General features: G+C 33.6%; 3 protein-coding genes and 5 non-coding genes across 10 annotated transcripts in view; 1 reads left to right on the plus strand and 7 right to left on the minus strand.

The window, feature by feature from the left end:
- Positions 1-136: 136 nt before the first annotated feature.
- On the minus strand, positions 137-11,805 carry LOC144835252 (uncharacterized). 2 transcript variants are annotated; one of them, XM_078690310.1, is made up of 15 exons: positions 11,692-11,805; positions 9,525-9,640; positions 8,975-9,048; positions 8,418-8,530; positions 7,700-8,005; positions 7,037-7,344; positions 6,629-6,731; positions 6,128-6,325; positions 5,493-5,737; positions 4,941-5,218; positions 4,370-4,704; positions 3,889-4,281; positions 3,173-3,708; positions 2,797-2,917; positions 137-2,462 (listed from the first exon to the last, which is right to left on the minus strand). In XM_078690310.1, exons 1-15 carry the CDS (start codon positions 11,735-11,737, stop codon positions 2,269-2,271), a joined length of 3,366 nt encoding a protein of 1,121 aa, XP_078546436.1. In that variant the 5' UTR covers positions 11,738-11,805; the 3' UTR covers positions 137-2,268. The 2 variants fall into 2 exon arrangements, with proteins under 2 accessions (XP_078546436.1, XP_078546437.1); XM_078690311.1 differs by lacking the exon at positions 11,692-11,805 and adding an exon at positions 10,661-11,040.
- Positions 11,806-12,162: 357 nt separating this feature from the next.
- On the plus strand, positions 12,163-15,719 carry LOC144858657 (E3 ubiquitin-protein ligase RNF185-like). The gene is made up of 5 exons (XM_078714754.1): positions 12,163-12,574; positions 13,017-13,148; positions 13,357-13,411; positions 14,153-14,276; positions 14,640-15,719. The coding sequence occupies exons 1-5, from the start codon at positions 12,345-12,347 to the stop codon at positions 14,735-14,737; spliced, it is 639 nt and encodes a 212-aa protein (XP_078570880.1). The 5' UTR covers positions 12,163-12,344; the 3' UTR covers positions 14,738-15,719.
- Positions 15,720-16,365: 646 nt separating this feature from the next.
- Trnai-aau (transfer RNA isoleucine (anticodon AAU)) lies at positions 16,366-16,438 on the minus strand. The gene has a single exon. It is a non-coding gene; the product is annotated as a tRNA-Ile (tRNA).
- Positions 16,439-17,062: 624 nt separating this feature from the next.
- Positions 17,063-17,135, minus strand: Trnai-aau (transfer RNA isoleucine (anticodon AAU)). Its single transcript has one exon. It is a non-coding gene; the product is annotated as a tRNA-Ile (tRNA).
- Positions 17,136-18,128: 993 nt separating this feature from the next.
- On the minus strand, positions 18,129-18,201 carry Trnai-aau (transfer RNA isoleucine (anticodon AAU)). Its single transcript has one exon. It is a non-coding gene; the product is annotated as a tRNA-Ile (tRNA).
- Positions 18,202-18,673: 472 nt separating this feature from the next.
- Positions 18,674-18,746, minus strand: Trnai-aau (transfer RNA isoleucine (anticodon AAU)). Its single transcript has one exon. It is a non-coding gene; the product is annotated as a tRNA-Ile (tRNA).
- Positions 18,747-19,739: 993 nt separating this feature from the next.
- Positions 19,740-19,812, minus strand: Trnai-aau (transfer RNA isoleucine (anticodon AAU)). Its single transcript has one exon. It is a non-coding gene; the product is annotated as a tRNA-Ile (tRNA).
- Positions 19,813-20,451: 639 nt separating this feature from the next.
- The window catches only part of LOC144835259 (putative E3 ubiquitin-protein ligase HECTD4), a 31,887-nt gene continuing 29,322 nt past the window's right edge, over positions 20,452-23,016 (minus strand). For both annotated transcript variants that reach the window (XM_078690323.1, XM_078690322.1), the window contains exon 54: positions 20,452-22,928. In XM_078690323.1, coding sequence (XP_078546449.1) covers positions 22,792-22,928 — 137 coding nt within the window. In that variant the 3' untranslated portion in view covers positions 20,452-22,791. The remainder of the gene's footprint in view (positions 22,929-23,016) is intronic.

Raw genomic sequence — 23,016 nt, forward strand, 5'->3', positions numbered from 1 at the left:
TTGGCATAGCCAAATTAGTTCCATAGCTACTACCAAGTTCAAGATCCTCCAACTACTACTGAGCATAATATAACATTTTTAATCATGAAAGATTATCAGAATGAGAAAAAACAAAAACAGTAAAAACAATCACAACTGTTGTTGCTTAGAGTTTAATAATTCCACTGTTCACGGTTGACAAACAAGCAAAAAATATTATGTACCAAAAGTCGAACAGCAAAAACAATCTGAAAAACCTACATTATGACGATCAATAACAAGACAATGTCATCACCATAGACTAGTAACAGAGCACATTTCATTACCATAGTAACAGGACATTCTTCATTTACCATAGTAACAGTTATGTATAATAGAAAAGAAATGTATATTTCTAACATTGATTGACATCCAAAAATGTAAATAAAATATACAGTCCCAAAAAAGATTTAAATATGTAAATTATTTGTATACTAAATCATTTACTCTCAATACTATTATTTTCTATTAATATTTTGAAACAAATATTAAATTGGGGAGATTTACAATAAACATTAAACAGTACAAACTTCATGAATATTCATAAAACATAATACAAATCATGAATATTCATACAACATAATACAAATCATGAATATTCATAAAACATAATAAAAATTAACATTAGATTTCAAATCTATTACATACACATAAACTAAATGATTGTACTTCCAAAACCAGTCATTGAAAATGATTTCGAAAAAAAGCAAAACACTACATTAAAACAACACATTAAAATTAAATTAATTTTTTTTCTCTTTCTACTAATCACATTCACGAGACATAGAAATAGTGATCAAATAATATATTGTTCTCTCTTAAAAACACCTTCAAATAACGGTTTCCAATAATTCCATTCTAAGACAACAAATATGTGTATAACATACCCTGACAACAAATAAAAACATCTTTTCTGTTTTTTAAACATAAAAGTATCGACATTTAACCACTATGCAAAATTACAGAAATAATTTTTTTTTTTCACCTTTACAAAATATATATATATATACAAAACTGATTTTCTGCAAAATTGAAGCGATAAGTTCCAAATGTAATTCCAAAAGATATTCCTGCGTTACGAGGGATAAACGGAAAAGTTTCACCTTACTTTACACTCGTTAATAAATAAAAACAAATTTACACATTTTTTTTTGTTCTTTCATTTTAGAATTTCACTACTAATCGAAAGTAACACATTTAAACACAAAAAAATAATGAGGTTTTTATAGAATACAAAGATGCTTTCAAATGATCTTTTTCTTATTTACATTCGACGTACTAAGAATAAAAACAAATACATTTAGAAAACATGAATACTTGTCATTCGTCTTGCTAATTTACATAAATTTTTTCTTGTTACTGATAAAGGAAGTACTGTCATTCGTAATTGGTGAAATATGGCTATTGGTTGTTCGACAGTTTTTTTTTCATTGCAACATTGTAAATTATTAGTCACGGTTTACTAGGCCTGTAGGTTCTTGTGAACATATTGATACTTGAATGGCGTCTGTTGATATCAGGAAAGAGTGATTCGATAGTTCACCAAATTCGCCGTTGTGCTTTCATCCACAATTAATGAGAATAAGGTAGTGAAATATTTTGATCAAGCTTGACTGAGAATTAAACCTATGAAAACTACAGTAATTACACAGTACAGTACTCAGACTGAGAACTACAGTAATTACACAGTACAGTACTCAGACTGAGAACTACAGTAATTACACAGTACAGTACTCAGACTGAGAACAACAGTAATTACACAGTACAGTACTCAGACTGAGAACAACAGTAATTACACAGTACAGTACTCAGACTGAGAACTACAGTAATTACACAGTACAGTACTCAGACTGAGAACAACAGTAATTACACAGTACAGTACTCAGACTGAGAACAACAGTAATTACACAGTACAGTACTCAGACTGAGAACTACAGTAATTACACAGTACAATACTCAGACTGAGAACTACAGTAATTACACAGTACAGTACTCAGACTGAGAACAACAGTAATTACACAGTACAGTACTCAGACTGAGAACTACAGTAATTACACAGTACTCATAATTGTATATAACTTTTTGTATTGACAATGATAAACAGTAAACAACTCTAAAAGGGATAAACAAGGCATAATACTTTGTTCAAGCAGAATGAAGACATGGAAGCGTTATCTGACATCAAGAAGCTGAAAACATGTCCGCCGCTCTTCTATGTACACTTTGACAAAATCTTAGGAATGTTATATCCTACCCAACTGCCTGTTGTTGTCTCTCCAATTCTTCAACCGATATCACTCGCTGTCCGAGGACGCTATGCTGTGGCATTTGCGGCATTGGGTGTTGTAAGAGATCGTTGCCAAACCACTTTGCAAGGTTTACTGGTGAAGCTCTTGTCGGGGTTTCTTTTCCAAAATTAACCGGTTGGTTGCCCAAGTTGAATTCTGAAGTGGAAAATAAAAAACAAAGATAAGTTTGTAATATTTTGTGTTACTCATTAGGCACCATTTAGTCATAAAAGCAAGTTCATGAATTTCTCATTTTAAAGTAATCACTATCTTATTACCAGTGGATGATCATCAGTACAAACACACACACACACAAACAGCTACAAATAAACTATTTAGGAGTGTATAAACAGAACCTAGGACTTTCAGGTTAGTATGTAAGAATCATAGCCATCATAGTTGTGGTATTTGTCATCAACACCTAACAATTCAAGTCGCAGGTTATTCCCCCATTTACTTTCACCAATCATTGGTGATAATAGGTCATTACCTCTTCTAGCTCCAAGGGGTGTATTTTGGTTCTGTACTAGACCAGCTTGTACCATTGCAGCTCCAGGAAATGCAGCTCTTGTGTTCATCATCATTGGTGACATTCCACCAACACCACCCCTCTGTTAAGAAATCAGAAAATAGTAAAAAAAGGCCACAAATGTCAAGCTCTGTCCACAATAAAACAAACTTTAAGTGACAAAAAAATACCCATATATAGAATTGTCATATCAATACCATATTTGGGCATATCACTACCATATTTGGGCATATCTCCACCATATTTGGGCATATCGCCACCATATTTAGGAACATCAGGCTTTTTTGTCAAACTAGTGTAATAGCTTAAGTGTAAAATTCTTTGACAGATGACAAACCTGCATTTGTTGCTGGTACGTATTCGGCACCTGCATACCATGAGGAATTCCACGCATCATAGGTGCACGTTGCATCATTTGAATCGGGAAACCATGGTGCATCGGTCGTGTCATACCGCTAGGCATAGCCTGTCCAGATGGGCTAGCCTGTGGAGTCTGACCACCTGCCATTGCAGCCTTCTGCTGGGATTGTCCAGCTGCGGCTGCCATTGCTGCTTTCTGTTGCTGCTGTCGTTGGATCTCCAGGATCCTTTTGTAATTGATACCGTCATGATTGACAGCTGGATTCTGGTGATGACTCACAGGAGAGTGTTCCTGGGGTTTTGGATTGGTTGATATGTCAAGATTGTTTTGTTGAGAATGGGTCTGGTACTGCTGCTGTTGATGTAGTTGCTGCTGGGGATGTCTGCGAGATGGTGATCCATAAGGTATGTCAAATGCTGGTTGATGGTCATGGAGGATGGACTTGGAAGTGGCCGCAGTTGGTCTCATTTTATTCGGTTCATCAGAAACGCTGTCCAGTTTCATAAAAAGATCTGAAAAAAAATGTTGTTTATTGTGTTTAGAATAGAAGGCAAAATTATTATTATTACATTTCTTTACCCAGGGTAGCCCAAACAGTTTTAACTGGTTTTCATTGGGGCCCTGCAGTTAGATGAAATTCGCACACTAGTATTTAGCTGAAAAGCTATCATACAAACACAAAGTGTACTAACCTTGCTGTACACGATCTCGTTCGTGGTTTTCATGCTTAGCTTCTGCCTTTGTTTCGTGCATCTTGCGGATGACTGATGTCGGTGTAAATGCAGGCGTCACAGGTGGCCTAGTTGGCGTCGGTCGTTCTGGTATATGGTTAGAAGGAATATTGCTGGGAGGCACCTTGCGGGCCGCCTCTCGTGCGAGGAACTTTTCTTTCTGCACCTCTAACTGTCGTTTTATGACGGCATTGTGCAAGATATTCTGCGTGTGAGCTGCAAGCTCTTGAGGGGATGGGATACGGTTCATATTTAGAGATGGTTGCATTCCTCCCGGGGTTAACATGTTCATCTGCGATCCTTGGATTGGTACTTGTTTTATTGGAGTCGTAGCCTGTAGTGGGCTAGTACCACCTATAATGAAAAGAACAATTCTATATAAAACATTTACCCAATTATATATTGATGTATAACTGTGTCAAATTTGTGATTGATATCGTACCAATATTTGCTGGTGATGGTCCTCGGCCGACAGCTGCAGCGGCCGCTTGCTGGTACAACACCTGCTGCAGAACATGTTCTTGCGGGCTTAGAGCTCGTCCAGTAGGTGCTGGTGAGGCACTAACATGCTGCAAGATCTCTTTCTGCTGTTGTTGAAGGATAGACAGAGCGGCAGCATCGGCAGACTGTTTCAAAATGGCTGCCGCAGCTAGTTGTTGCTCGGTTGCAAGATTTGCAGCCATCGCATGAATATGCTGCTCATGGGTCGGTTGATTGTGCATTTGTTTAAGCATGGCAGCTACTGATAATGCATCAGCGTTTGCTGGCGATGGTGTCCTAAAATACAAAATATAATGGTAAAAGTTTTCGTCTGTTATCGTTTCGTTTCTTTGCATTTATTTTTCACTCATTTCAATGGATTTAAACAAACATACGTATACAGTGTATAATATATGGGTGGAAGGTCACAGTAAGTTCATTGAACTTTAAGTCGTGACCCCCGTATCAGTATAATAATTACAAATTATTTCTACTACTACACAATTGATGATTGAGGAAAAGTATATTATCACCTTGTTGCTGGTCTAGGTGGCTGCAACGTGTTATGTACGATACGGTTGGCAGGGAATGCCGGACTCATCATAGACTGGTTAGCCTGGGATGTCTGGAGTAGTTGCTGAAGAGAGGCAGTCACTTGAGGAGAAGACATGTGGTTCTGATGATGGATATGCTGCTGCTGCATATGTAGGCTTGGCATTCCTTGTTCCTTCCATGGCAGAGGAGACTGATGCTTTACTCCCATACCAAGGACAAGATCAATTGGGGATGGCGATCTCTTCTCTTCATTCATCTAAAAGTTAATGAAGTACATACAGTAACTTAATTGTACACTATTAGAGATCATTTACAGTGTGTTAATTATGTTAGGCACAGTACAGTGGCTGCCGTAGGTCCGTAGAGATCCTAATACGAATGTTGGTTGCCCACAATCATTTAATGGAAAGCATGAATGCTGTCTACAAATGACAATACTAGTCAAAATGGCACTGCTTAAAAAATAACTAGTTAATCTTAATCTGAGCCAATTTAAGCCTACGTACTGTTCTTGCAGTAGCTACACATACCAAGTGAGGTCGGTGTCCTGGGCCTCTTTTAACTTGCATGTTGGCAAGGAATGAATTGAATGCGGTCTGCTCTGTCATTTGACGGGCTGCTGCTGTCTGCTCATTAAAATAATGTTGGTTTTGATGATGATGATGATGGTGGTGTTGGTGCAAGCCATATAGATCACCCTCAATCTCTGCTAGGCTTCTCACATGAGACTCAAGATCACGGAGACAAGTTACTTTGCCTGGCGGGGGTGGAGTAGCTGCAATATAAACAAGTCTAGTTTACTAATTTTTAATTTCAATATTTTTTGTCTTTTGTATCTTCTAACAATCCAATTGTTATAATTCAACCAGTGTAAATTGCTTGCTTGAATGTACACAAAGTGGTAATATGGTGGCCCCTGAATATGATTTAGCAGTATATGATTTATTGTCCCTCATAAGTGTCCCCTGAATAGTTGTGTCCCAAAGGAGGGGTTCTGTTTTATTAACAAACTGAAGCTCTGTCTACACTATCAAACTTTGTGACAAAAAATATGATGTACCCATATATGAACATGATGATGTCATATCACTACCATATTTGGGCACATCACACTTTTTTGTCAAACTAGTTTGATAGTGTAGGCAGATCTTAAGCACTAACTTACGAGATCTGTTTGGCACAGCTCCGTGGTGCTGCTCAAGGAATCGTTGAACGCTGTTGGTGTTGCTTCTTTGTGAGTTTGTATTGCTGCGTTGCAACATTGCTAGAATGTCACTGGTGGTTTGCGGACTGCCAGCTCTATCGGGTTTAATCGGCATAAACAGAGATGCCGATAGGTTGGGGCTTTGACGTCCTTGCAGTTCTGTAAAAAAATCACAGAATTTCCCAAGAGTAATGACAGAAAAAAAATATTTAATAATTATACCTTACAGGATGACAAATAATACTACTATTAAACATTTAGAACCAAGATCACAAAAGGAGACTTTAGAATTGAATTGGAGAAAAAATAAAATGGTGGAAAGACTGTTTGATAAACAAATAATTGAATTCATATATTGCGCATATAAGCCATCTCTTTCATAATGTACATAAATTTAAGTAAAACAAATAAAATATCATAATAGCAGTGCAATGGAATCGGTATTTAATACCAAGAACATACCACTAAGAAAGCTTATCTGTTGATCCTGGACTGGTGATTGAGATTTGGCAAACCATCGACTAAACCTGCTCCCTGACCCTGCAGAATCTTCCTGGCTAGGAACCTGTGATGAAGAATGTAAAAAGACTAAATCTAAAGACTAGTATAAATCAACCATAATAATCTTTTTAATAATTGTCTAAATATCCTCAATTATCTAATTCATTTGGGAGAAAGAGGCTGGAACGTCTCATCGAAAGCGTAGGAGATCTCCAGGTCTAGCATGGTGATGTGTTATTGTTTGTTTTGTAAAATCCAGAATAAATTGAATTGAATAGCATTTTGTCACTTAAAGCAACAACAATGTCTTTTTTCAAGACCATTATTTACGCCTGAGTAAACACTAAATACCGGTGGTAATATACTTACTGGAAGATTCTCTATGCCATCAGTCAAGGTAAAGAACTGATTAATATCAAATTCCTTGCTAGATGTATCTGGTTTCTTCTCCGCTTTCTTTGCATCTTCTACCACTGGACTGGGAGACTTCCTAACCTTCACTTTGTCCATTCCATTTTGTTCGACCTTCTTTGCTCTTTCCACTTTCTCCTTGTCATGTTTTTTCCTTTTCTCCTCCACATTGCTGCTGGAGGTGTCTTGGAACCCACGCAGTTCAATAGTGTCATTCTGTGATGTAGGACCGCCAGTAAACCATTCAGGATCTTCATCATCACGATCTGAAAGTAAAGTGGATTTCATTTCTTAGCTTGTCTTATTTTAAAGATGATAACACACAAGTGAAATCCAAATTTTTGTAGTCCTTTTTTTGTAGTCCTTTTTTTGTAGTCTTAATGAAGTTATACAATTTTGCCTAAAACAATTTAATAAAAATATTGATTTCGCTTATAAAAATAAACAGTTAAATTTAAAAATTCACTTCCAGAAAATGGACTTCTAGTTGACTTCACCCACAATAAACCTAGTTTTAGTCAGCCATAGGACAAAAATGGTTAAGTTATTGTTTTATTGTTTAAGGTATTGTTTGTTAAAATTAAACAAATTTTCTTATAAAAAAAAAACTAATATTCTTACGATTTTTGTATTTGCGATCATAACGATTGTTACGCGAGTCATATCGATAATCTCTACTATCCCTGCCCCGTCCCTTATCTTGATAGTCTGTGGCATTTTGAGGACGATTCGGGATGATTCTTCCGCTACCAATTCGCCTCACAGGTGGTCGCTCATGTCCGTCACGGGTATCATAGTTGTTAGGTGTTTGGTTAGATCCATTGTCAGCACTTGATGTGTTGACTTGACAACCGTGGATAAAGCTTCGCCGTTGAGGGCTCAGTACAATACCATCACGATGCTCCTCCTTAAGCCTTTCCTTGGGGTCTATAGTAATAAATTGGTGTTGGAATCACAAGCAAGATTGTACAGGGTATGGTTACACGGGGGCCTGGGTCTGAATTTAGGGATCAGTTTCAGTTTTATTTCACACAACATATTGAACTTTATATACATTTGTACTTAATAATAATAAATAAACATTTGATCGTGTGTGGAGATTACAATAAGCCATAAGGGCTTTAAGTCTGAACCTCCAAAATTATTTTTGAGATTATACTCAAGCATGGGATTACACTTGGTCATATAGAGTACAGTATTAATATTTTGTAATTTTGTTTACAGAGTATTTTATATACTTCTTTCAAAATCATCAATATCTTAATTCATATTAATTTGTAATTAATCTGTTTTATCATATAAGACCTGTCAGTCTTCCATAGAATAGAATTAAGACTACCTAGTGTTTTTTTCTTGGCTTCTTTGGAGTCAAATCCAACTGGCGAGTTTCCTCTAGATGACTTTGTACTGAAAGATGCATGCCATTTTTCAGGATCCCAAACACCATTTTCGCTAAAATAAACACAAATAATAATTCAATAATTTGAATTTTATCTATTAAATTTTTGACAAATGCCATACTAAAAGATAATGATGACGTCAGTAGAATTATTTAAAGTACATTAATTATAAATCTGGTTGAAAACCATTTACTCAATTATGCAAGTAGAAATATGGTCATCTGTAGGAATATGCATTATAAATAGAATCAAAGAAATTAAGGTGTTTAAAAAAAAAATATGACAATGTAATGTATCGATATGCAAGGCTGCACAAACCAAGTTATTTGTAATAATAATGTATTAGCATTCCAATCTCATCTAGATTTGATATCCCAATCTCATCCATTATGATATTGAGGTACATAGAGCTTCATATACGGTGGATGGAGTGGGCTCATCGTATATCATTCCAATTTATTCAAACCGTAGAATAAATTGTAAGTACTGTACTCACTCGCAAAATTCATCAGCCAAACAAGCATGTTTCTTCCTAGATGCTGGGCTCTCTGACAGGTTTATTAACTCGGCCTAAAAACATTTTAAAGAAATTATTTAGAAACTATTGTTAATAAATTACTACTGTGTGCCACAACATGGATAATCACGGATAATAAAGCTATGATTGGGAAATTTTATTTTTGTTTTCAATGTAAATTCAAATTATGTACCACTACATATAGGCACATGCTGATCAAAATAATGTAATCTTTAAATTCAAACAAAGAGAACTAACACTAACTAACAACAATTTTATTTTCTTATACAGTAGAAAATAATAATAATAATAAGATTTTTATAGCGCACATACCACTCAAGAGTGCTCAAGACGCAAGTAATTTAACAAGTAATTAAAAAAAATAAATACATTTCAATCATTCAAATGCTCTCGGTAACAATTTGATGAAAGATCCTTAATCTACTGTATTTTACTTGAATGAATATGTTGCTTGTAATATCGAAATGCTCAACAATTAAAACAACGTTACACACTGGCTTCATTGTACCTTTGTGTAAATGCCAATCGTCTTTTTATCTGCTTTCTTGATGACGTTAGGTTTGTCATCCTTAGTAATCTCTTTTTCCAGTCCACCGCCATTTTCCTTGGACTTTTCACTCATCACTACAAATAAAAATGAAAAATTAACCAGAATGGTAAAGGTGTATTCAAATCGTCCTTATGCTTAACCCTGGAAACTAAGGAAACTCATATTAGGAACTTCTGCTGTAGCTATTCTCACTTTGACAATTGTTGGTTATGAGATTATTTGGTGATCTCTACTTGTAATAAAACAATCTACAGTGTGTTATTGATCAGTTAACCTTAATTCAGAATATTATAAGCTCCATATAAATGAGAAAAAAAAAACCATATAGAGTAGAGCACAAAGTGGAAGTTGCAAGGCTAATATAAATTAATCTTTAGTTAATCATCAATTGTTGCCAATTAAGTACAGTAGAACTTATTTTGTATTTTTGTACATATTTTTCAATAGACAAGGTGGTCTACAATAATAGGTTTTGGCCTAAATCGCCAAAGCAAGAACATACAAATCAGGGCCGTAGCCAGCATGAGGCAAATGAGGTGCTCGCCTAAATTTTCACCACCCACCCCAATTCCCCAGCATAGCATCTTTGCCTCGTCTGTTTTTAACCTCTCGCTACAGCCTTGCAAATATAATAAATTGTAAAAATATTATAACATTTATATCAGCATGAACTTCTTGAACTTTCAATTAATGTTGTTTATTATTTTTTTTTTTTTACCTGCTGTCCTGTCTCGACCATAATAAAATACTATTACTAATTCAATAATTAATATTAATTCAATATTATTATAATAATTCAATTCAATTAATAAAATATTAATAATTCAATAATAAAAATAAATTTTAAAACTGCATGTGATGTGTTTTTATATTAAAAAATTCTTTGTTTCCTAGGAGTCCGTCCAACAAAAAAGGGGTAATTCACAAAAAGGCATGTCAGTAATCTTGACCACACACTCACTTCACTTTTGTCTTTTTTACACCATTTACAAACAGTACATAAAATACAAGTAACAAAGAAATAATAATAATAGGCCTAATTACTATATTTAAATATTAGACCTGGTTTAACAATTGTATTCTTATCGACGTACCGTTTACTTTGTACAAAACACTGTTACTTGCCGTTCGAGAAAGTCGACGAATTAGCTAGGCTAGCCTCCCACGGCTTCTTTGAAGCTAACCTAGCTACATCAACCTCGAGGCAGGCGTCAAATCGTTAGAGCACAATGCTCTCGCTGACCCTGCTCACCAAAACAAACTCTCACTCGAAACACAACCGTAGATACTCTTGGAAATTTACTTTCAAAATATGTCAACAACGTAGAATTAACACACAGATTTTAAAACAAGTTAAGGCTTAGATTAAAGTCATTTTTAAATTTTGTTGAGTAATGTTAAACGTTATTTGAAGAGAACAATAGCAATAGTAAAACAACAACGCACAAATATGACGCGTGATACAATAAACATCGCGATGAAATTTTTAGCGACAAAAAATGTAAATTAAAACCCGGATGACAACATTATTTTCAATGAAAATGGCTCTGTGAAACAATTTGATTTTATACGAACAAAAACTTACTTCATTCAATTTTATTGTCATTTTTCCCGCGTGCCGCGCGTTCAATTTCTCTTTTTGCCAAAAACAAACTTTTTACAAAATATTAATATTGAGGGATTTAAAGATTTATTAAGTTGGTCGTCTCGGTATCATGAATTGGCTTTTTTGTTTAATACTTACTTATAGGTCTACTACTATTAATTATAGTAATACAGTTTGTTGAAAAATAATGTCCGTATACATCGTGGTATATAGGCCCTAACTAACTCTATTTAATATTAATGATTAAAATTCGTTTAAGTTTACAACAAAAAAAGCTTTAAAATTCATCCTCATGCTAATGAATGTGTGCTTAAGCTAAAGATTGTGTAAACAACAACAAAATGCAAATTTTGGCATTAAGTCTGGTAGAAGTGGTATGGCTCAGTTCTAAATATATTAGCACAGGTGGGTACAAGGCGTGTGACTATGCATTTTAATTTTCGCAATTAAGCAAAAACATAAATGAATGTTGTTTTATTACAGCTAGATGATAAAAACAAAAGTGCATATCAGTTTTACCTTTCTTTTGTTTAATTTCCGCTATAGGCCTACCACCTTGTCCCATGTTTTAAATTTGGTGTGTTTTTCGAATACTCATGTGCTTGTTCAGTGTGAAGACGACGACGAATGAATATCAAGTCAACTACGTGTTCTTCGGAATGTTATAATTTGCATAATTTGGCCACCTGTTGTATACTCTCCCTAATATCCTATGCCATCCCGTCAAACAACGAGTACGCGTTGATAAATTGTATAAAATTGTTGAAATAACGGATTTATGTATTAAAGTATTGTAAGGTAATGTTTAATTTTATTTCTCACACACACTTTATAAATATTCAGTACTAAATCCCAAAACAAAACTTAGGGTGGAAATTTAGGGCCCTCAATCGATCTCCGTCTCTCTCAAATTCACACATCATCATTATTGAATTTTTAATAGCGCCCCCTATTTACGTGAAGACAAAACGACAAAACTCGGAAAAATCATTTCGATGTTGTGTAAATTTTGCGATGTACGTACGTCGGATTTAATTACCTTTTTCTAATAAGATACAGGTAGTCAGGAACGTTCCAAGAAAGGATGATGAAATAAGACTTACCAGCACAAAAGCAATTATTACAGATTGAGTTAATTTTTACGACTTATCGGTCACAAATAGAGAGTAATAATGAGTGAACCGTCAGGCCCCGAACCAAGGAGGAGTGCGTCTGATACAACAACTGAGGCTGCCGGAGGCAGTGCTTCTGGTTCGGCAGCAGAAGGAACCACTCCCTCTACATCTACAAACGCTGGTGGGCCTAGCGGATCGATACCACCAGAAGATGGTGCTTATGAGTGCAATATATGCCTTGATACAGCAAAGGATGCTGTAGTTAGTCTATGTGGCCATCTTTTCTGGTAAGTAACCAGTGTTTTACCACTATTTTAAAAGTAAGAAATAACATTTTTTAGTTTAGTTAGGCCTAAAATAAAATAGTACATAGGCCTAGGCTAGGGCCTACTAGAGGCCTAGTACAGGTAACTAAACCAAACAGGCATTAATAAATAAGGTTAAGAATCAAATAAATAATAATATTTACAGACAAATAAATTAATGATTAACAGCTTCCTGGCTGGCTGGGGCCTACAGTATCAGTATTATTTTAATAATATGTTATTCATTTTAAATAAAAGGTATGGGTCTAGGCATAGTATGTTATTAAATGTTATAAAATATTCTTATTCAATATTTATTTAATTATGAATGCATTAAAAATGTATTTAAATTTAATATAATTTAAAAATTGTTTATAAAAATTAATAATTTTTATAAACCATTAATAAAACCTTTTCTTTACAGCTGGCCTTGTTTGCATCAATGGCTAGAGACTAGACCAACAAGACAAGTCTGTCCAGTATGTAAGGCAGGAATTAGTAAAGATAAAGTTATACCCATATATGGAAGAGGAAACACTGGTAAACAAGATCCCAGGTAACACTAAACATATTATAACTTCAATAGCATAGGCAGGATCAAGGATGCCCACCTCAATTTCAGACAAAACACTAAAATATAATCATATATAATGAATATTTTCATCACTTTATTTACTATTTTTAAGGCCTGTTTCTATATTTTAAATTATTTTTGTGTTGAAATTGCTTCAACTGTTTTCATTAAAAATACAATTTAATTTCAGAGAAAAACTTCCACCAAGACCGGCAGGACAAAGACCAGAACCAGAAACACAGGGGGTGAGTGAACTTTACTTCTTAATATCATTTTTTCCATTCAACAGTTTACAAGAACCTATGACAATATTAGCATATTTCAGGTGCTACTATACGTGTAGTCAAAGTCTAATTTATTTATCACAATATTGCTAAAAAAAAAACCCTTAATGACTAAAAACAGTCCTACCCTCATACACACATACTTGTTGTGCCTGGCATTAGAAAAAGTAACTTAAAACATGGCAGGATTATAAGTCTAATCCGGCATAATTAGGCCAATAAGGGACAAATTTGGCAATAACTTATATTGGTTAAATTAATGAATTCTTTGAAATTTACGTTCTATGGAAATTTAATTCAATAACAGGAAATATGATAAAGGCCATTTTAATGGTTTAGTATGGTTCAAATAAACCTAATTAAAATGTGGTTTATGATTTAAAAACAATTTAAAAAATAATCTGTAGCTAGACATACTTATTTGCTTAAAGCAAACAAACTTCTTTTATATTTAATTAGATTAGATGGCTTAGAACTTATTTCTGAAAATAAGCTGAATCAATCAACCTCATAATATTATTTGATGATAATTTATTTAAAGTTGTAATTTTGATAATCATTTTATCATCTGTTTTACAGCCATTTTGTTAGGTTTGATAGATTGAAACTTTTTTCTGAAAATAAGCTTAATCAATCAAGCTACTGTATATATATTCTTGTAATTTAATAATCATAATTTATCATCTGTTTTAAATTTTACAGCCATTTAATGGATTTGGTTTTGGAGATGGAAATTTTCAAATGTCTTTTGGTATAGGTGCTTTTCCATTTGGTTTATTCGCAACAGCTCTTAATTTTGGGGATGGTAGATTTGCAGGAAGGCCTGGTAATTCACACTTTTATACAGTAGTACATTCTTGATAGGCCTATACTTAATACATATTAAAATACAATCCTTGAAAGTACTATAGAATGAATGATATTCATTAATAAACATTGTGAAGTATACAGAATATTCAGTAAATAAATAAAAAGACCAGTTAATGCAAGAAGTACAATATGCTGTAATTTTTCTAACTGGATTATTACTTAACATGTTTTCAGACAAGTATCATAATGTCCAATTGTGGACGAATAAAGTCTTTATCTTATCTTGAGCATGGTGAAGCCACAACCTCACATTTATTATTTGATTCACTGATAATCTATCCCTTTGAATTAAGTAAATTCATTTTTTTTTTGTCTGCAGGTCAGGGGGTGCAGGCACACAATCCAGAAGAGCAATTTCTTAGTAAAGTGTTCCTGTGGGTTGCTTTTATATTTATGATCTGGTTGTTTATAGCATAACTACAGATGAGCCATCGAAAGCTCTGTCTATCAAACTATTTTGACCAAAAAAAATGTGTGATATGCCCAATTATGGTAGTGATATGACATCATCATGTCCATATATGGTTACATCACATTTTTTTGTCACATAAAGTTTGATAGTGTTTGTAGTGTCTTAAAGCCAGTTCTTAAAGATGAAAAAGTCCCAAATTTCTTATTATCATTAAAATACATTTGGAATACCAGCATTTATGGAAAACCAGACATATTAGGCTAACCTAGGGTGTTAGATAACTGTGCATCTTAAAAACAAGGGAAGTTAGGTTTGGCGAATCCTTGATGCCATAATGTAACTATAATGAATGATGAATTCAGAAATATTTTTTAAATTACTAGACCTGGTATTAATGAATGTATGTGTATATATGTAATTGTTTAAACAGTAAATGAAGTTGGTAGAATTATCAGTGTCGAATCCAGCTTTGCTTCTCATCTAATGATGGTCAACAGCGCAGCAAGAAAATGGATCTGCACCTGATAATATTACAGTAAATTTTGATGATTTTACAAGGAAACTGTTACTGGTTTAAAACAATCAAGTTAAATCAATGTAAAGGTGGTGGTGTTACAATTCAAATATACAAAACAATACAATATGAATAGAACAAAGTTTGTATAAAGTGCAAAACACCATTGTTTAAAAACACAAAGGTTTGCCTAGACAGGATTTCTAAATAAATATAATAAATATGTTTATATGAATAAATAAATAAGTACAGTAAAAAGTATTTTGTATTTATGAATCTGTGATGATGGGGCAAGAATAGGATATGTACAAACGTAAATGTTACTATTATATATAATATTTTATTGTAATTATTGACTAGTGTGTAATTATGGGTATTGAATAAAGGCACTGTATTAAAACAATACTGTGCTCATTGCAGTTTAGAGATGGTTATTAAATTGTACAGTACGTGTATCTGTAATGTTGATCTTATATGGGTGTTTTCTTGTTGCTGAAGCGTATTCAAATTCAATTTTCAATTCATTCACATTTATTCAGCAATACAAATATTTACATTACACCGATTTTACAGAGACAAGTAATTATCTGTAGTCGTAAGACTATTTAGAACAAAACAAATATTATCGCAAAGAAAAAAAATATACGCAAAAGAATAAATACATATAATATAAAACGAACTAATACAAATGGTGTGTACACTCACACACACCACGCATAATATATGCATATTCAAAAACTATTATTTTTGTTGGACACTTACTACTAAAAACACAAAAAGTACAGAACAAGCAAAATATATAATACAAAATGGTACCTTGTCATCTGCCATTTGGCAGGTCCATCCATTCTTACTCCATACTTCTCTATTTAGTGCTTCTTCTTCCCTTAGTTCCGAATATGTATTTTTATTTTTGAATCTATCAAGCATAGCTATCCCTTTCCTTCCTCTTCTTGTATACTAAGGAAAGACATTACAGCACAACAAAGCATTGTTGAAATACAGAAGACAAATAAAAATATAAAATACATAACAATTATTTATGTTATGAGAAAGGAAGATCTATTTTCATTAGTAAATTTGTTATTTAAAAATCTACTTTAATTAAAAAATTTTACCTGGCCGATATGGGGCTCGAACCCATGACATTCGCGTTATTAGCACGACGCTCTGCCGACTGAGCTAACCGGCCATGTCTGGATCTGTACGCCTACGTAATCATCTTTCAATCTCTATGAATTACGTAATACCATGCAACCGGTGAGATTACCAAAACCTTAAATGGTAGGTCCGGTTATAACATTTCTAGTGATTTTATAAATATATACACATTTGCAACACACTTATTTTTCGTTAGTTCCAAAGCCACTTTTTAAAGGCTCTTTTTTAAGGGGGAAAAATGTCAATGCTGTGGGTATCAGTGGCTGGATCTCTCAATAGAGATACAAAATAAAATAAGCAAAAAGCCGCTAAATCAAAACGATAAATTAAAACAGAGCCAGATATATTATTTATTTTTATTTAAAAAAAATACAATATGTTCGTTTCTATTTAATGCAAATAATGGAGGAGGGGTGTGGTACGGGGTACTTATTTCATTTGTTTATTTTATATTTCAACAATGTTTTGTTAATGTTTCTGATTAGGCACAATATACCGTATAAATAAGTTTGTTTGCTAAAAAAAGGGCGTTAACATAAAACAAAGAGTTGTTTTTAACAACTCCCTGCCTAAAAAGTGTTATTGTTGATTGTTTTATCATTTAACGTTTGTTTTATACAGAATTTGTATTGGAAACGGAATAAAATATATTACCTGGCCGATATGGGGCTCGAACCCATGACATTCGCGTTATTAGCACGACGCTCTGCCGACTGAGCTAACCGGCCATGTCTATGGTACGCATACTTGTATTTGTTTTATTGTCTGTGGTTTTATTCTTTTATAGGTAAGTAAATTATTCGAATGAGATATGGCAGGCCCTATCGAATATATTGTAGAACATTTTTTTGCCTAAAAAATGCGGCAACCTAAACATTACACGTTTCGTTTCATAATAATAATAATAATTCAACATTTATTAGTTTCTATCAATGGTATAACAATACAATAAAAAAGAATGATAATTTATAATGAGAAAATACAAAAAATACCATTAATAGAGGATCTTGCAAGAAGAGAATACTTGTCACGCAAGACCCATAAACAAAAGAAAAAAATACATTTGTATATAATTATTAAATAAAATAAAAAAGTCATGACAAAAACAGTTTGAAGGTCTAGTTTGAGTACAATAACAAATTACTTTTAAGTTTTTTACGAAAAGTTGGGAGAGAGGAAGAGTTAACAATACTAGTATCTAATTGATTCCAAATTAAAGGGCCAGAAACATAAATAAAGTGGGAAGAACTAGTTAATCTTACAAAAGGAATAGTTAACTGAAACTTATGAACAGTACTTCTTAAATTATGACCATGGTTGAAATCAGCAGTGTTAAATAAATTCATCATGGGAGAAGGAAGATTGTTAGAAAAATATTGAAAGACAAAAGAGGCACTTTGCAATTTATGTATATCACCTAACTTCAGTAACTTAAGTTCATAAAATAAAGGTTCAGATGGAGTAATGCGAGATGTAAAAGTAATATTTCTAATAGCACGCTTAATCAGCTTATTAAGTTCATCGAGATGTGATGGATAGTCAGCAGCCCAAATAATGTTACAATAATAAAGATGAGGTAAAATTAAAGAATTATATAATGAAAGAAGGATACGCCGGGGAAAAGTGTGCTTAAGATTATTTATAATCCCAATTGTTTTAGAAATTTTATTTGCAATATGATTCTGATTCATAAAATAAGAAACAGGAAAAAATATATTACCTGGCCGATATGGGGCTCGAACCCATGACATTCGCGTTATTAGCACGACGCTCTGCCGACTGAGCTAACCGGCCATGTCTCCTAGGTCTTTACGCCTACGTAATCGTCTTTCAATCATTGTGAATTACGTAATACCATGCAAACGGTAGGTCCGTGTCCGGGTATAACATTTCTAGTGGTTTACTATAAAATACTGTATACACATTTGCAACACACTTATTTTTCGTCAGTGCTAAAGCAGAACAAAATAAGCCACTCTTCAAAGGCTCTTTTAAGGAAAATGAAAAATGTTGTGGGTATCAGTGGCTGGATCTCCATGGAGATACAAATAAAATAAGCACTGAAAAAATGACAATTATGCTGTGAGTATCAGGGATCTCAATGGAGATACAAAATAAATTAAGCAAAAAGATAAATCAAAAAACAAAACGGCACCTGATCCCGTAACAACTCCTTGCCTAAAAATTATTCCGACTGTTTATCATTACACGATTCGTTTGTTTCATAAAGAATTCGATCCTTGAATCGGAATAAAAAAGAATTACCTGGCCGATATGGGGCTCGAACCCATGACATTCGCGTTATTAGCACGACGCTCTGCCGACTGAGCTAACCGGCCATGTCTATGGTACGCATACTTGTATTTGTTTTATTGTCTGTGGTTTTATTCTTTTATAGGTAAGTAAATTATTCGAATGAGATATGGCAGGCCCTATCGAATATATTGTAGAACATTTTTTTGCCTAAAAAATGCGGCAACCTAAACATTACACGTTTCGTTTCATAATAATAATAATAATTCAACATTTATTAGTTTCTATCAATGGTATAACAATACAATAAAAAAGAATGATAATTTATAATGAGAAAATACAAAAAATACCATTAATAGAGGATCTTGCAAGAAGAGAATACTTGTCACGCAAGACCCATAAACAAAAGAAAAAAATACATTTGTATATAATTATTAAATAAAATAAAAAAGTCATGACAAAAACAGTTTGAAGGTCTAGTTTGAGTACAATAACAAATTACTTTTAAGTTTTTTACGAAAAGTTGGGAGAGAGGAAGAGTTAACAATACTAGTATCTAATTGATTCCAAATTAAAGGGCCAGAAACATAAATAAAGTGGGAAGAACTAGTTAATCTTACAAAAGGAATAGTTAACTGAAACTTATGAACAGTACTTCTTAAATTATGACCATGGTTGAAATCAGCAGTGTTAAATAAATTCATCATGGGAGAAGGAAGATTGTTAGAAAAATATTGAAAGACAAAAGAGGCACTTTGCAATTTATGTATATCACCTAACTTCAGTAACTTAAGTTCATAAAATAAAGGTTCAGATGGAGTAATGCGAGATGTAAAAGTAATATTTCTAATAGCACGCTTAATCAGCTTATTAAGTTCATCGAGATGTGATGGATAGTCAGCAGCCCAAATAATGTTACAATAATAAAGATGAGGTAAAATTAAAGAATTATATAATGAAAGAAGGATACGCCGGGGAAAAGTGTGCTTAAGATTATTTATAATCCCAATTGTTTTAGAAATTTTATTTGCAATATGATTCTGATTCATAAAATAAGAAACAGGAAAAAATATATTACCTGGCCGATATGGGGCTCGAACCCATGACATTCGCGTTATTAGCACGACGCTCTGCCGACTGAGCTAACCGGCCATGTCTATCAGATAATACTAACCTAATCTATCTATCATTGTCATTGCGAATTTCGTAACACACCAGTAATCGGTAATAATATAGTTAGTGATACGATCCCTTTCACGTTGTCAATTGTGCATGGACAATAATCAATAGATCATAAATTCCAATATTCCCTATACTACTAATATCCATCAATATTTTCCGATCCCCTTCATAATTTTGGGGGAATAATTATCTTGTGTTACACCATTTTTTTAGAAAAAAAATTTTTAGTTAGAGTGGAATTTCAAAAAAATGATGAAAACGGTATGTATAACTTAATTTAAATATCTTGATGATTCAAAGCTTGGTTCCCACTAGCGACGCAACGCAACGTAAGTGGTTTAACTAATCAAAGCGATGGATTATTCGAACAATGGCTTGTCACTTGTGTTGCACGTACGTCCTTGTGTTGCGTCTCTAGTGGGAACGACCCTTTAGTGAAACAGGCTGTAGGTTAACTTGCTATCATCAATCGATGACACATAAGCCAACATATTACCGTCGTATATACCCAATAAACTATGCTAAGCCAAACATTCATTATTACATAGTTAATTTCATTTCTTGAAAAATATTTAATAAAACATCCAAAATGACACATTCACCACCATTATTACAATTTTCTTTTTATTTTGTCAACAAACATTGTGGTACAAACATGTAGCAAGTCATTCTACCGTATTCTTATTAAACTATAATTTTTGAAAAATAGTGTACTGCACTAATGACGTCACAAGCCGTGCGGACAGCATATAAACGTCACACAAGCCGCGCGTATAGCAGATAAACGTCACAAGCCGCGCGCATAGCATATACGTCACACAAGCCGCGCGCATAGCATATAATCTATATTAAATAATGTATATAACAATTTATGACAATACTTGCAACAAACATCACCTAATTATAAAAGCGAAACAAATACGCGCACATACTATTTGTTAATCAAAACATTCATATTTTTACGATCTGTTTCTTTGAAAAGTGGAACATTTGGTGACGTTTTTAGGATAAGATGATTCTTATATTCTGCTAAAATATAAATTTCTTTGGCTTACTTTTTGAAATTTATCATAGGAAGCAACATCTATAACAGGCCTATGGTTGTCGGCGTTAAAAAGACTTTAAGTTACACGCGCGCGTACATACTTTTGGGCGCCATCATTGTCATTTTATTCAACTGCACTATACCACTGTATAAAGTTACTATTCTATTTCGTACCTCTCCATAACTATCTAGTTAAAACTATATTTTCAAAACGTTTTACTATGACACGTCTCGAGTGATTGAACATATATTAATATATATCAGACTTCCATTACTTATTTAAATATCTATATATTCTATGAACTATTTATAAAAGTGAACATTTTCAAAATATTACTGTTTTTCGTGTTTAATTTATCAGCATATTAAAGCTTTTCTATATAATAGATTCTTCATTAGTTTATTAATTAATTCTATACAGATTTTTCGTAATCTATTGACATTGATATTATATCTTTATTCACATTATGCATAATTTGTTGGTTAGTACATTAAAGGCCAATTTACACAGACGAGCGGTAACGGTAAGCGTAAAACCGCGTAGCTTGTCCCACGTAGAATCTGTATCTATCCCGAGTGGAACCGCCCGTCCGCTCCGCGTTGTGTGTAAATGGTCATAAGGAATAACATGGATTCTATATTTTTATTACCGTTACCGCTCGTCTGTGTAAATTGGCCTTAACAGGGATTACTATTTTAATCGTCTTAAAATCAGTAATTTGCACAGTAGAAATCTCTTTTAAAATGAAGCTGTACCACTAAACGAAAAGTGATTCCGAATAATTAAGATGTATAATAAATTAATTACTTTCTCGAACATCTTTACACAACCTATCCAGGACACAAGTCCTGTTGATTTGATTTATAAATACTCTTTATATTACTACCTAGATGAATGATAATATTCATATAATCACATTCCACATAATTGTTAAGAATAAACATCTTATTAACAGAGAGAGAATAGGCCAGCACCACAGTCTGGGATTGAGAGAGAACAGGCCAGTACTACAGTCTGGGATTGAGAGTGAATAGGCCAGCACTACAGTCTGGGATTGAGAGAGAATAGGCCAGTACTACAGTCTGGGATTGAGAGAGAATAGGCCAGCACCACTCAGTCTGGGATTGAGAGAGAATAGGCCAGCACCACTCAGTCTGGGATTGAGAGAGAATAGGCCAGCACCACTCTGTCTGGGATTGAGAGAGAATAGGCCAGCACCACTCAGTCTGGGATTGAGAGAGAATAGGCCAGCACCACTCAGTCTGGGATTGAGAGAGAATAGGCCAGCACCACAGTCTGGGATTGAGAGAGAATAGGCCAGCACCACAGTCTGGGATTGATACTATTTACAGTTTAAAAATGATTTATTGGAAGGAAACATAACTTGCTCAATATGAGAAATATTCATGAATAACATCATCTTACAATAGTAGTTTACTTTGAATTTGACACTATGTATTGTGTTTCTAATTTGGTAATTTCAAAGCAAATACATACTATTATATATTGTTTGTAAAATCTATTTATAATTTATCACTTTCAACAACTATAAACACAACTTTTTAGACAATAAATCAAGAGGCATTTGCACACACAATTAATACGATACTTCACATCAGTCTCAATCAAGAATTAGCTCTATTCAGGGAGATACCTCCCTGCTCTATATATCCTAATTATATATACTTTAAAGAGTTGTATTAAACCTGAATTGCTATATATAGTCATGATTCCAAATTGCCATAATCATATAGTCATAAATGCCCATATACAATCATAAATGCCCATATACAGTCACAACAAGACCTTATACAGGCATAACATGCCCATATATAGTCATACCAATATACAGGCATAACATGTCCATATATAGTCATAAAATGCCCATTTATGGTCATGCACATTAACCACTCAATGGGTCATCCCTGCAATTGATGGCATACAGAAGGCGTTTCTTCATAACGTCTAAACTTGAATATTGCGGTAACTTCACCATAAACATACATGTTTCTACTCGAATGAATCTGGAATCTGGAGATCCTAAAATCAAAATCATTTAGAAACTTTAATGTTTATTCTGTATACAGTTAATTGAACTTTGTTGTACCTTATCATGGGTTAGTAAATA

Source organism: Antedon bifida, chromosome 2 (genome assembly GCF_963402885.1).
Source record: "Antedon bifida chromosome 2, ecAntBifi1.1, whole genome shotgun sequence".
Lineage (NCBI taxonomy): Eukaryota > Metazoa > Echinodermata > Crinoidea > Comatulida > Antedonidae > Antedon > Antedon bifida.